Below are 15,725 nucleotides of genomic sequence, written 5' to 3' on the forward strand. Positions count from 1 at the left end.
TAGCAGGATTTACGACTGGAATCCTGGCAGAAGTACATCCGAAGCTTTTCCTGCGTTACCAAACTCGAATCCGGTCCGATCGATACTTTCTTTTGGCGGGAAACGCGCTAGGACGGTGGACGCGGCAGAAAAATCCTGGCCACCAGTCCCCTTTGTTCCCAGCAGGAATAGCTCGAGCTCTCCCTGAATGCACCAACGGGATTTTATGACCCAGGCAGCCCCTATCCAGACCCTGGCCAGATACTAAAATTCCTTCGCTACTTTTGTTTATCTTCTTTCTCCCATTGATAAGATAGAAACCTGAAATTATCCAAGATTGGTTGCTTGGTATCGCGTGAGTTGGTTATTTTCACGGTTTGATCGGAATCATCGGATTTCGAGAGGCTCTTCCGTCCAATTGATATCATCCGAAGGTGAAAGTACTTACGTTGTTGATAAGTGAAATTATTTGTTGGGTTACAGGCTGTCGATATGGCAGAAGACTCGGAGAACGAGGAGGGAAGAAACCTGACGAGTAGCGCCATCACGAGCGACGATACCCAACCAACAGAGCAGACTGAATGCCCGGATAGCAATCCCCGAGTGGAGAAGGCCAGCCGTAACCATCAGATGGACAATTTGGACGAAATATTAGAGCTGGATGACAGCAATAATGACAGTAGTAGCCCACCCAATCTGCGAGACATTTCAAATTCTAACGACAGAATTGATCAGAGCAGTCTCAGCAGATTTCTACAAACACCGCATGCCACCCCTAGAAGAAAAAAGAAACATTGCCGTTCCTTGCCCAGCTGTTGGAAATATTTCAGCCTTCACAGTAAGTCTTATTCTTCCTTTCCAGCTCTCTCAATGTTTTACTAATCCAGTCATTTAAATATCAATTCTTCAATGACATACGATACGTTTCATTCGCCGATTGTTTCATCATGAATCATTATTATATAGGATTACATGTGCACAATACAAAGATTATCCACGTGTAATTTTTTATATCCTCGTAATCTCGTTTAAAATTTTGCCTTTTATGATCATTCTACGATAAAAGCTTATGTTTTTTTACTTACAGTATAGCATTGGAAAATGGTAGTAGTATAGAAAAAGTGGCAGAGGTAAGGCTTCGTTATTAACAGTAATTTGTAACTCCACGTAAAGTTGGATAATTTTGAGTGTGCTGAATAGGATTTAGGCAGCTGACTACAGCTAGATATTTTTAACTATTTTTCAAAACGCGTTTATAGCACAATTTAGATGAAAATAAATACGTTTGCTGGTTGATTCGATAAAATTACAATTGATTGGCCGTCATTGAACAATGATGGCAAATAAGTAACGTGTATTTATTGGAATAGTAGCGCATTGGAATCCACTCGTAAGAGGAAAATCGGTAAGTGAATTTTGGTCGTACAGTACTTTTGCGCTTCATTGCACTTGGAGCAGTGAGGTCGATAAAACTTGCATCAAGTTCATCGATGTGCATCGTAATCTGTAAACGATGCACGAAAAGGTCAAGTTGATTTGCATGACTTTGCATAAACGTAGTTTGAACGGATTCCTGCAGGAATGAGAATGCTCGTGCCCTGTTTTTACCGATTCTAAACATGCCATGTAAGGCCCATGCGTTATCCCGAGTGCATGAATTTCGTATGGGCCAATAAAATTCCAAATGCAGTCTCCGAGAGCACCGAGGCACCTGCAAAGACGTTTCTACACGAAACATAGGAAAAACGTGGGAACCGATAGTTTTAAGTGGCCATCAATTACCCTTTACGCTGAATTCTCTTCTGTCGTATTTGCTAATCTTTTTCCTACTTCCCCCCTCAGACCACTCTCTATCTTCGAGCATAACTTTTCCAGTGTATTTTATTATAAACGATATTTATATAACTAAGTTTGTTAACGTAATTTTATTCTACGAGTCAGTCTCTGTTTCCAGCTACTATTTTTCATGACAATTGGAGCTGAGTATATTTTTTACATTTCCAAATATACTAATATAATTTATAATTATGCCTTCGCCAAATTTCTTGTTAACTATATATTATGCACTAAACATTTACATGACAACAAAATACTGTTCATCCAGATAGTTTTCCCTTCTAATAATTATATTACATTATTTTATTGAGTGTATATTTTGTGGTACTCTATATATTGATTACTTTCAAAATAATAAATTATTGAATTACTGCGAATAATTTATTAAAAAGGTGTCTTAAATAAACATTGAAAATGTACATTATACTTTGTTGACAAGAAATCAATTCAAAATCGCAATGTCTCTATTATTTTTCTATGAACGAATGATCGTTAATTCATATGAATTATTAATGAAAAAAAGTCTGGTAATTTTGTTTCATCAATTAAAAGTTTATAGGACTAAAGAAATGACGACAACACGTGTAGCGCAGGTGGGCTAAAATTTTGTCACATATATTCATGTTTATGCGTTTTATATTATTTTTGTTTATAGGGCCATCACATATGGTCTACTGCGCCTAGTGAATATTTACCGTATTTTTTATCAAATTTTAAATAATTTTTGTGCACGGTCCCATTAATATTCATGTATAGCGCTTTCGTACATCGTCAAATACTTTCTCTTCAACGAAGCTTAAATAAACTAGTAAGACAATTATATGTACATAATTAATAATGCGGGTTTCAATATTGCAGTGCACTAATGTATTCATACGATAACATTCTAAATTATGATCTACTTCTATTCACTTCTATTTCCCCTCTTTTAAATATACTAAATGTCAATATTACAACTACATTACATTTATTAATTTTATTTAAATTATTGAAAAATTTGTTTCACATGAAATATTATCTACTGAAGTAGAGTATATAAAATTTGTTTCTTGGTTCTTTTGTAATCAATGGAGAATTATAACTTGCCATGTGAAAAATATCATTGGCTATATTACATTTTTAAGAAACGTCAAATCGTGCACATTCTATAGCTATACAATATCAAGGATTACTACCCCCTTTCACTAAGAGTAACAAAAACGCGACAGTGGAGCAAAAAATTTGTATTCTAACGTAGTTAAAATTGTCGATTGAACGAATGGGTTCCGATATAAGACGTTTTGACGTATAACACATGTTCGACTTTTACTATATTTTTTGGACGGTTAAGGTTTTACGCGCGGCTACTCTAATATTTCGAGTTTCAAGGATTATGCACGGGGACACTTCACTGTCGGATCCGTTGCTGAACAGGCAGCCGTACTCCCTTTTGGCAGAGACTGACGTATAGCCTGGAGAGTTTCCAAAACTTTCCTCGGAGCAATTTCGACCGCCTGCTTTATCATTTTATCAGTACTAGTGCAGTCACGGCAAAGCTTTCCCTCACGCTTATTGTGAGAAAAATTCCACAACGCTCCGCTACTTTATAAATAAGCTGTCCCAACAAAACTATTTTAAGTTTTAATAGAAAAAGAAGGAAAACCACAATGTCAAAAATACACTTTAATAGAAAACTAACTCTAATTTTATCTTATTACGTGACAGTTAAACCTTTGTGCTATATATATATAATGGAAGAAAAATCTGTAAGTTATTTTGTTAAACCGGTTAATCTTAAATTCTCACGTTGTCCAAATCGTTTTATGTTACAATTAGAGTTGCTAGTCACGAAGTTTTGCTTAATTGGCATTGGGAAATTTTTGTTAAGCGATGAGATTCTCTGACGTAAAGACTACGTAGTATGAAAAGTGCAATTATCATGTATTCACCCTAACCTGTATTGTTAATACGGATATATAATTTTTATGAGAGAAATTACCTTGAAAAGAAACTATATTATTACTATCGATCACGTCGACGAAAGTTTACACAGTTTACTTCTTCATACATTATACAGATCTTTTGAGCAGCATTAACGTCACCTACGACGTGTAAACACAGCTGTGTGGTATAGCTTCGAGTTACAAACCATTGATAAATTTAATCAATCAAATATACCGGGCCATTAAAACTGAACCAAAGATCACCATTGCAATTCTTCTTCACAAGTCAATATATTTGCTTATATCATCATTCTATTTCGCTATATATAGGCATGTTTCAAAAAGATTTCAGCGTTTGCTCATCACTATTTTCCGAGCCGTACAACCAAGTCTGTTCAGGGACGCATTATCGCAGCGTGAATGGGGATTCCAAGGTGGGATAAGTTCAGTGAACGCTAAACATTGCGGATGTTCGGCTAACCGTTAAAAACAAAGTGCATTTTAAGTACGCGATTATTACCAGTATCGAATCCAGAAAGGACGAGAAAAAGCCCCAAATAATAAGAATCGTTGAAGAACCATTCAGACTATTGCTACACTTCCGAATTTCAACGGAGCGTTTATAGCTGCGCAAATTAAGCTTTGCGCGGCGTGGCGAAAAATTCTATAAAAACATGAAAAGAAAACTAACGCGTGGAATGGGAAAAGATGGGATACTTCAGCGGTAACTTGAATAAACTTTTCGGTCTTCTTTGATCGAAAGTTTTCTTCCCTCGGTATCTGTTCTCGATTTATCGAGAGCTTATTGAAGCAAAAAAAAAGAAAATGGCGAGCCTATCCTGTTGAAGCAGAATCAATATTTATTCTGGATCCTGCAGGGAATTCTACAAATGAAAAGGAGAGTTATTACATCTAACGTAGCAGGAGGATGGAAAAGGAAAGATCGAATCAGTGGCTGGCAAAGTAGTAATAAGCTTACTGCGGTTTGTTTACTGCGCAGTTGGTTCGCCGTTACAGCAAGAAACCCGAATGACTCGTGCCTATGGGAGTGAATGACCCGACCAAAAATGCGGCACTTTCGCATTACTTGAACAATTCGTCCGCTATATCAAGCTTTGACCTCGATTCGCCAATCAACAATTTTTACACCGTCATGCTAATGTCTTTTAATCTCTCGACGAAACAACATTGCTCGTGCACTATCGAATCTATTAGATCGATTCTTCGACCATAACGCGAAAATCATTTACATTCGATTCATTTTTTTCCTCATTTTCTTGTTACTTTTTTTTATTGCTATTTTTAAAAAGGTTCTTTTTCGGCTAAGCGTCGTTCGTATGAAAACAAAACTTTCGTACAGCGCTGGCTGCGCGATTAAATGCGCAATACATAAGGGGGACCTTGCGAAGGAATTTTTCAGGGTGGACGGCCTTGAAGATCGACTGGCGAGGATAGATCGCCAAATGGAGAAACCGATCGAGGTCAGGCAGCTACTAAATAAGCCTTCGTGTAAGGCTTTGTTCCTGATGAGACTTTCTAGTACAAATCATCGATCAAAACAAACATATCGCATTCTAAATTTTCACTTGAAACCGATAAGCCTCGGCAATGGTCTTAACCGTGCAAAACCAGTTTTTATCGGACTTGAAATTTCTACGATGCCATATCGCAAACACCACTTAAATTTCGGCCATGCGTGCCTCGTGTGTGATATATACAGAGAACGTACGTGTAAAGAAAAGTTCATTCGTTTGGCCGTCAACGGTTCATTTTGCGAAGTATAAAATTGTCGGTCGATTGGTCATTTACACGAAGTATGAATTGCTCTTTTTAAGATACAACTTCATATGATATTTTTTACGGTTGATAGGCGCTGCTTTAATTGGATGTAAAACAAGTTATGACACTGAGACAAGAAAATCCTTTTTTAAGTAAAAGCGAAGCTCCTATTTGATACTGTATTACAAATTGCTAAGAGTACAATACCTAGAAATTATACAAGGAGCTTAGGGAATTGTGGAAATTTTCCCAAATCCTTGGTGTGAAAGCAACGCGGAGAATGTAGTGACGCACTGGAAAGTATATATATAGTGTGTGGGATGGTTTCTCCTATCTCTTTTTATCTTTTTTTTTAAAGGGTAGATAGGATAGAGGGCTTGGAAAGAAATAAGATAGGTGTAGGTACATACGGTAGAAGCCCTGCACCGTGGACCCAATGGAACTCGTCTCATTAAGTTTTATGGCCCTTTACCTTCGTGACGGCACCTAGCAACTTTTATTGCCTACTCAACGTTAATAGCAAATCCATCTTCCAATTGCAAATCTTTGCTTCATCTCGCCAGTCCGGCGTCACCACGCCCTCGTAATTTTCCCTTTAACATTCGTCCTTTATGAGTCCCTTCAACTGCAATAATTGCGTTCTCCGCCTAACATGTCGCGAGAGAGACTGCGTTTGTTGAAATGCGATACTGAGATCCCACGGGTCTTATGTACAACGGATTAATACTATTACCCTTTCGAAGAAGCTGCTAATTTGTTTGGCAAACAATTAACGTAAACGTGTACCGCCTACAAGTATTTGGATTTGTCATAATCGGTATATTATTAGTTCGTAGATGTAACCAATTATGGTGGTTGCTAATCAAACGTCAACAATAATTGGTTTTAGAAGATTTATGAAAATTGTATTTGGGACTTATTTCACGAGGTTTTGAGGAACGGAATAAAGCTTATTTTCTTGCTGCCTTGTGAATTAACAACCAAATGGGAGAACCATGGATCATTGCTTGTCTCTACGAGCAACAAGCTGGTTTTCTCTATCCGTGGTGAAAAGTTACAAGTCATGTCAAAACTAGGTCACCTGATATAGATGTGTTAGTAACACAATGATGACGTACCATAACTAGTTGAATTTCTTGCCAATCTCTTTCACGTCCGTCAAGCTTAACTAACACACCAAGCTCAATCTTTTCATCTTTGTGCATCGGTTCATTGGTTCACACTGTACAAAATCTTCCAAGAAATAAAATCTTTGGCACCAGCAAGAGATCAACAAGTCATTGCAGCAGTATTATAAATTATATCGAAAACTCCTATAAAGTTCATGCTAAATTTAAGTAAAAATAACCTAAATGCTTTTAGATGTTTATTTCAAATCAACGAAGTTTTACTAAATAAACGATAATATATAAAAGAATAGCGTGCATTATTCTTTTGACACTGAAAATAGATCTGATAACCGTAATGGTCTTTGTAAAATCATTTGTGTTCTTGACGTTGTTGTATTTTCTGCTCTCGTACCATATCGTTCTTTGCCAAACGGTGGGAAATAAGTGTCTCGTGCGGTTTCCATCGCCATGAAAACGAGGTTTTGATCTGGCGCCAAGTCCATCGGACCAAACGTTTTCTATTTGATTTCTTTATTGCTCGACGTTAAACATACTGCGGTATTTAATTACTAAATAATTGTTTAACATGTTTAACCATTTGCCGAGTGACTTGTCGCGATAATGGACTGCCAATTGCTTTTCGTACCGATGAGGAAGCTGCATGATCAATACCCAAAGCAGATTATTCGACCTGTGACGCAATAGGAAATAGGAATCTCACCGTAATAATTCACTGGCTGCTTGCTTTGCTTAGCCGGGATACGTTTGGTACCAATCAGTCGAAGAAGACTCGAATATCAAATACGGATGATTCCTGCTTAGATACTTTCTACTCTTCTACGAATTGGATGATTCAAACTGCTTTTTATCACTGATGAAAATACTCTATACATATTCGATCGGATGTGCAATCATTTTTGCAATTCAAAATACTAATTACAATTAAATTCAAATGCCAAAAGCTTAGGTTACATTCTCGTATATTTTATTTCCGAAGAACCTACATCCCCCCCCCCCTTTGGTTCGCATATTTAACTATCTTGGCCAAAGCGGATTACTATAAAAAAATGTATTGGTTTTCGATACAGCTTCCTACTGAAACGTTTTTTTTTTTTTTTTAATATAATACCATTATAAACGTTTTCAGCGCTACTGCTACACAAGCCATTTTGATCAAAATACCTATAATATACATGCTCGTTCGCACTATCCGTAAAATGTAATACACTTGATTTAATTAAGCGAACAATATATGACACTGGTATTTCAATCTGTAACAATAGAGTTTTAACGTCGTGTTTCAGCGTCGCATTGCCGTAGCCATTGTTATGAGCTTGTTAGCGCAAACATGACACAATCAATTAAGAATGTCAGGTGTAAAACCAGTCGGAATCGAACCGAACTTCAATCGAATAAATTCTTTCACGGATTCCATTTACTTTTACCTAAATTATTATTAACACTTTGAATTTCTCATTTGTAACGATCGAACGCTCTTTCCCTTCCCATTACCACTACATAGTATTTGATCTCTTATTATTATTAATACTTTTACCACTGTGCAATCATACTTTTAGCCTCGATATATATTTAATAAAAATAGAATTTATTTAAATGAATTTCTAATAAAAGAAGCATGACGTTTAGCCTTTAAAATCGTTTAATAACAGTCCGGATCTCGGTCCTTGACATCTTAAAAAGAAACTAACAGCTTACGCACACACATGGTCACACATACACGAGTATAAGCTTCCTACAATCCCAGTTGCTCAAAACAAACGAGGCCCCAGGATTTAATGCGTAGTTAAGTGACCTGTTTCTATATTTTCGTACGCGCGATGTTATTGCGGAGATTGTATTTATCATGCTGTGAGCGTCATATTAAGAAAAGCAAAATATATTTTCCGCGCAAAAATGAATTCTTATAAAAAAAAGTTCAAACAACATCAATGTTATCCATATAGATATTCAATAAGCAATAACCAGCTGTGTTGTAAAAAAACTATTTTAATTAGTATATGATATTTAATTTTGGCTGAAAATTTCCCATGGTTAACGCGGATGAAAGTTGACGGGGATTTAAAAATTGATTAAAAATATGAATGAGGGAAGATGTATATACTATCGGTAGAAAGATTCGTCTGAATGGAGATTACGTAGAATTTATAAAAATAAATTAGTGACCGTACCGAGCCGCGCTGAGTCATCTCTACGAACGTCACACATCGTTCTCGTAGGCAGGAAACTGCTTACCGAATGAAAACAGGCAGCAAGCCCGTTCTTTACTGTTTCGTCCCAGCGTGAATGCAGAGTTCAACGGCTCTCAGACGCGCCAACCGCCAACCAGTTCAGTCGTTCTTCGACAACGTTCCGTGCGGTTGCGTTTACCGAATCTTTATCATCATCTTTCCTATATCCGCGTGTATTCTTACAAGTAGCGTCATCGTTCCACCCACGTCATCCCCTAACCCGAGAAACTCTCGATGCAACTTCGAGTACAACTTCGTTCGAATCCTTCTCAAGTCGAATCTATTAATTTTAACGCGAATTGACCTTGAAAGATTCTCCGAACAATGCTTTAAGATCGTTTAAGCAAACACACCTGTTCCCTCTCGTCCATTAGTAACGATGACCAAATCTCTTGATCACTGTGACATATATATGTATAATTAATATCGGAGTGTGGGGAAGCTACTTATACGTTAGCTCCTTTAAGAAAGTGTTGACCGATCGATTGAAAGTTTCTGGAAGATTTCTATAGGATCTTTTAGAAAATACTCGTCGTTCGTCGCGACGAGCTCGTTGAAAATCCACGTGTTCTCCTAAACGGTTATGTCAACATCTGGACAGTGTCAGTTACTCGGATAAAGTTTAACGTATAACGGGCCATATTTATTATTGCTGTTCCGAGAGACTCGACGAGTGCAAACAAATTGGTTAAAAGTTTTGAGCGAAAAAGGGGTAAAAAGCGGTCGCTTAGCGTACGCGTGTAAAAACTGGATTCTTATTTATGAATCCCGTGGGCTGTTTGGTGTGCACATCTCGCGAGGCAGGAGTACGGTTCGCGCGCTCGCTTTTTATGTGCTTTCAACCACTCGCTTTGCGCAATTACTTGACAAATATTTGCGATAGTCGACTTTTTATGATGCAAGCCATTTCAAGAGATTATTATTTTGCGGAGGTTTAGTTTCTCGAATTTCTGCCAAAGGTACATCTAAGATTAGTGTTTTAGCTCGTTTCTTGTTGCTCGCTTGTTCGATAAACAAGATTCGTACATTGAGCAAGATTCTGCAGTGGGTTTTTTCGAAGTACTTCCAAGGCTATTTTCCACGTGCTTTAGTGTGTTTGTGTTGTTTTTTTTTTCTTTGCCGTCATTCGTGAACAACGAAAAGCAGTGATAAGTAAGTTAATTGTTCAAAGTGGTACTACTTGTTTTTCCATACAGGCGTTCTTATAGGAATATTTTTTAAATTGCATCATGCGATTTATAATTTACTCTCGTTAATGCGCTTGTGCATGGTTGAAGTGGATAGACCGTTTTGAGAGATGTAGCTCGATGCTTGCTTAGGTGCAATTATTATATCCTTGACATTGATAAAAGACGTGCTGCTGGTTACAAAGGTTAGTCTAGCTATTCTAACTAGAGATTCTTTTTTGTTTTATCGTAATATAATGGAGAAAACATGGAGAGATAAACAAGCAGCTTAATACCACGATACTTTGTTATCCGAGTTAAATATACCTACAGCTGCAGTAATTGGATGGTGCCAGAGTTAAATGTGAAAATGCTTCGTCGTGAAACTCGCTGGTTATGTGTATTTATTTTCGATATCTTCCTTTGTCGAATTAGGTTAGGGACAGGTTTGGCTAGGACAGTACAAATAGCTAGCAGCTACGAAAGGGAGAATAGACATATTGATTCTTGATTCCAGACAGCCCAGTTTGAGTTCCGTTTGCTGTCTCCATTGCGAGGTCCGTGTTACATCAGCTAAAAGAGATTAACTTCCTACATTTACATATATACTGTATTATGTGTCTTAATTCGTGGTACGAGCTGTACTTTAATTAATAACTTATTATCATATATCTTCTTAGCATGCAAGTATTATAGAAATTTATGGTATAAGTAGGTGCTTATGGAATGGGTTGGCTGATTTCTCATAAACCATGCTCTTCCATAATGTTATATCCTGCCTAAGTCACCTAATCCCACTCTCGAGAAGCTTCAGGCAGAAGGTTTAGGTTTGCGAATCGTTGAGCATGGCAGCGATTGAATGCAAGACTTATGCTCGCGTCTCACGTAAGGCTAAAGTGGTGGGGGCACGGATAGTACTCCAACGTCCTTTTATATCTAAAGAAATAAAGAACCTATACAGCGCTTCACTGTTCGCAAAAAGACAGCTTTAGTTGTGAAAGAGATACGAGCCTTTTCGAATTGTATCGCTGCCAGTACCCACGCAATTTCGTTGTACACTCACACAGAGACGAGTCGTCATTCCATTTTCTATTGCACGCTTAATCGGACTTGGCGAAATGTCGGTGGCAAATTTTGCGGTATTTATCCTGGCACGCGCGGGATAAATTAACGAGAACTTGTACCGATCGTGAAAAGCAAAGTGAATATAGTTGTTATTGATTACAGTTTGGCACGAAAGTTTAAAGTGTAGGTTTATGATATGGCTATAACAGCCCTGAAGAGCGTAAAAGGGATCGGTAGTCCCCCCTTAAGGGTGAACAGCCCTTGTATACGCGTGGAGCTAGTCGTGCACAGGCTTTTCACCACGCTCACAAGCGAACCGGACCATACTCAACCGACTGCTCGTAGAGACAGACACAACAGGAACAACAGCTCTTCGTCTGTTGCTGGGATAGATATGCTAAAAAAGAGGGAACGCTTTATAATTCACATCCCCTGCATGCGCACGTGCCTGCAAGATTCAATTGAATACAAGCAAGGGCTACTGGAATTGTTAAACTCGTTACACTTCAATTGCAAAAAGTTCTTTTTTCTTCTCCCTCGTATGAGTGAATACAAAAAGAACTTTTTAATTCAATTCTATAATCATTATTTTAGGTCCATGAAAAACGCGAGGATTTATAAACCAATTTTCTAATGAGAAAAATATTGTAAAATTCGGGATAGAATTTTAATAATAATAATTATAAAAAGGAGCTAATGTTATTTAGTTTTTTTAATGCTTGGAAAGAAAGAGGCTTATCAGATATTCGCGTTACACACTGTATATAGTGAGTGAGGGTAGAACGATTCACACAATATAGCCATGGCCTACCCTACTGTCCAATCTATAGTCTACTTTGTTTTCGTTCTATCCTGCTTTCGCCTTCAGATGACGCATCGCGTTTCCCCAACGTCTCCCCATAAATTAACTCTACACGCGTGCTACGTCTCCTCTACCGTTTGCTACAAAGTGACCAGCATGCTCGCTGCAACTTGCTTAAAAAGAAGGCAACAAAAGGGAAAGCCACTTCATCGCTCGGGACTACGTCTTACCATGTACATAATAGAGCTTAATGATACTGCAGTAGAGTCTGGCACCGGTTTTGCATTCTTGATTGATGTGGCAAACAAAAAATCACTTTTTGTTAATGTACCAAGTATATTATTCTTTCAAAAAATATTCACCCAGGTGATACAAGTTTTTCGACATGATTTTCATGAATTTCAAGATATCATTGTTCCTTCCAAGTCATTTTCAAGAGCTCCAACTAACCGCTTGACAATGCGTCACACAGCAAGTGAACTCGGCTTAACGAATAATTCGGTTAAAGCCTGATGAGCTCAGCGTGTGTTGTCCGGGCAACGTTCCCGTCCGGTCGATGCCTCCTGTTATCACGTCGTTTCTCTCCTTGTTTACTCTCCTTTTCTAGCCATACCTCATCTCTTTCTTCATTTTTGAAGAGTCACGCGTTTAAAAAGCCACGCTGTTACATCCACGTGCTTCATCCAACGCCCCTCTCCGTTGCTCACCTTCGACGGTTCATCAGGATATGTCATTCATAGATCCTTTCATAAAAATAAAAGTTTCTAGCTAGCCTAATGCTTTTTTGCACAAAGCCGAGTAAAATCTGAATGGAAGATCGAGTGCTTCGAGAAGGTTTAACATGGATAGATGATATAAATAGCACAGCGAGTCTCTAAACTAGGAAGATTATAAAAGCATAATTCTAAGTAGTAGGAAGGGGAGAAGCGGAGGTTAAAGATTGTAAAGATGTAATTAGATACACGTTTCATTGTTGTTGCTACGTCTCTGTCACAAGGTAGTTTTCTCTTTCCAATTGCGTCGCGTTGCGCGGCGCCTGGTGAATATCGACCGGTAAGAATATTTCCCCACTCTCTTCTGTGTCATCCTGTGCCTTCTTCGTTCTGATCCTCGATTCTTTCCTGCAGCCGATTGCCTCTTCTCTTTCCATCCAACTCTGTGTCCGGCTCTCCCCCTTCAGCAATCGAAACTACGTATATATATATATATATATATATACACGTTATTCTCCCATTCCGTCTCGTATAATCCCCTTATTGCCCGTCTCCTCTCGCAAGTTTTGCGCACGCGCCAGTGGAAGCACTATCGCAGAGGGGAACTCTTTGCCTCGTATCTGGCGTCACGCTACAAACACACATTCATGCGCTTTCCCCTTTCGTTTGCTTCCCTCTCCCATCGGCGTGGTCTACTACACTTTAACCACGTGGCGCAGGCGTGGATTTGTTGTCGTTGCATCTCGCTCGAGCTACCAAAGCGATGCTCTCTTTTTCTCTCCTTCGACGCTTCACCTTCCTGCACCGACTCACGCAGTCGTCATCAACATCAGCCAACGCGACTCTACTAACACACCACAAACATACTCGTTGCTTTTATCGAATCGATTCTTTCCCTTCTGCGTTTTTCCTCCGATCTTTACCCCATTTATTTCTAGCCTTCTTTTTGTCTTTTTTTCCCCCCATCTCCGTTCCTCTTCAGAAAACTGTCTTTTTCTATTCTCGCGGCTAAGTAAGTCTCTTTGTTCGGTAACCTACCACATTTCTCTTCAAAATATTACTCTTCCCCCACCCCTCCCCCCTCTCTCGTTCTGTTTCCGTCTCTCAGCTCTCTTTCTTGAATCACTTATTATAGAAACAGTCGTTTCGCTTTGCTTGTTCCCTTCCTGTCCTTTTCCCCTTTCCATCTCTGTCTACCTATCCGTTTGCTGGTCTGACTGTCTCCCGCGTGCTTTGTCCACTTACCTAGCTCGCGTTCTCCTCACGTGCTCTCATTCTCCGCAAGATAACGTTTCTCTCGTATATACTTCTAGCAAAGCTATAACGAGCGCTTATTCCTCGTTCTTTCTGTTTATTCGGGATATCTCGTCGATCCGGGCTACGTTACACTGTGCGACGTAACAACGGATAATTTTAGCTAAACGACTTGTCTGAATTGAGCGATTTATACCTACTACTGGCTCTGGGCGTGCCTCTTGCCTAGTCGAAAGCCGATATCTACTTATTTCTTTTTAAACTTTCATTGCTACACTCGTTTATCTAATATCTCTCGCATTTCTTAATTACTTTCCGATCGAATTCTCTCGATCGCTGCAATTCGTATACCGTGAGGATAAGCCTTGATAAATTCGAGGAAAACAATCAACCGAGCATTGGCAACGAATTTCGAAATGCTGCTGTAAATAATGCCAAGTTTCAAACGTAGACTTTCGTAACTGAAGTAGGACACATAACGTTCTAACTTCGCATCTGCATGTAATTTCATTGCTTAAAAATCTGAAAAACGATAACACGTGTTTTCGTCTAGCAATATAAGACATACATTCTTCTCTATATGCAAAATATATACGAATTGGCAGCAATTGGGTTAAATTCGTAGACTATATGACACAGTGACCGTGCAAAAATATTCAATAAGATGGAGAAAATTCGCGCGTGGCCAAGAGAGATATTGTACATTGCGGTGTTTTTCAGTGATAACTGTAAATAAGATAAGGAATTATTCCAGGTAATGTAGGGTACGCGAAAAGATACGCGCATTATCTTTATTAGTCAACTGCACTGGTTTCGTTCTCGCTAGGACAGCGTTGCCTGTATTCGGTCATATTAGTTGGGTGTTTGGCATGAGCGTGCAATTGGGGAAAACGATGACTATTACGACAAGGTGAAATCGATCGCTGGTGTCCCGGGCTTCGCGCACAGCGTGACGTAGTGTTACGTCACTGGCCTCAAGCCGACTCACGTTCAGCGTTGGGTTAAGGTTGGGTGGTGTTCGGCCACATGGATATTCCGCCTCGCGCAATAGTGTGTCAGCGTCTGCGCACTCGTCGATAATATGCGGAGTCCATCAACGTGTACGCAGTATATATAGTAAAAATCACTCTGGTCGGCGGTCTCGCGACGCGACTCGCATGGGTGGATGCCGATGACGATGGCGATGGCGCAAAGCTGGGCTTTCTCTCCCTCCTGAGAACTACACGTGGCTCTATGGACAAGCGGGCGTATACCGTGCACACTATGTTGCTTAGCTATGCAGAAATATGCTCATTACGCCTCTGCTCTTATACAGCTCGCCGGCTAAAAGCCGTGGCTGATGTACTCGCTCGTGGTGACTCGATGAATTTTAGTGCGAATGTGAAAGAGCCCGTGCACAGAGTCACAGCGGATGAAAATGTGTGCTCGGCTCGTTGTTTTGTACTATATATGCTTACGTCCGCGGTATGCGGTACGCGGACATGCGAACAGGGTCGTCGAGTGTGCTTATATACGTATATAAACGCGAACGAGCTGTAGCGATAGACACGCTTGCATGTTTTGGTGAGCGGCTTATATACGAGTGTAGTGTAGGTACTTGGCATGGCACAGAAATGATCTTCCAGGGACCCCAAATCTTTGCTCGAAAATCAGCTCGAACGTCAGTGTTATTATATACGTTTATACCCTTTTAGATAAATGCAATCTTGAATCGTATATTAAACTACGTCGCAATATACCGTGATGAATATAGGTGAGCTCGCGTATCGATCTCTTTTTCCATTTTAATACAGGAATGAACAATTTCTACGATAAAAAGAGCTTAGCAATTCAAAATGTAATGATTACCGC

General features: G+C 39.2%; 1 protein-coding gene across 8 annotated transcripts in view; it reads left to right on the plus strand.

The window, feature by feature from the left end:
* LOC136776083 (growth factor receptor-bound protein 14-like) overlaps nt 1-15,725 on the plus strand; it is a 294,314-nt gene that overhangs the window by 43,595 nt on the left and 234,994 nt on the right. For 5 of the 8 annotated variants that reach the window (XM_066731424.1, XM_066731429.1, XM_066731427.1 and 2 more), the window contains exon 3: nt 463-817. In XM_066731424.1, the coding sequence (XP_066587521.1) occupies nt 463-817 (355 nt within the window). Of the gene's footprint in view, nt 1-462; nt 818-1,078; nt 1,385-9,965; nt 10,027-15,725 lie in introns of those variants that run through there. The other 3 variants (XM_066731432.1, XM_066731435.1, XM_066731433.1) reach the window with 2 other exon arrangements.

The sequence above is a fragment of the Prorops nasuta genome, unplaced genomic scaffold, assembly GCF_024137725.1.
Source record: "Prorops nasuta isolate Cenicafe-Biocafe unplaced genomic scaffold, Cenicafe_Pnas_1.2 PNAS00009, whole genome shotgun sequence".
Taxonomy (NCBI): Eukaryota; Metazoa; Arthropoda; class Insecta; order Hymenoptera; family Bethylidae; genus Prorops; species Prorops nasuta.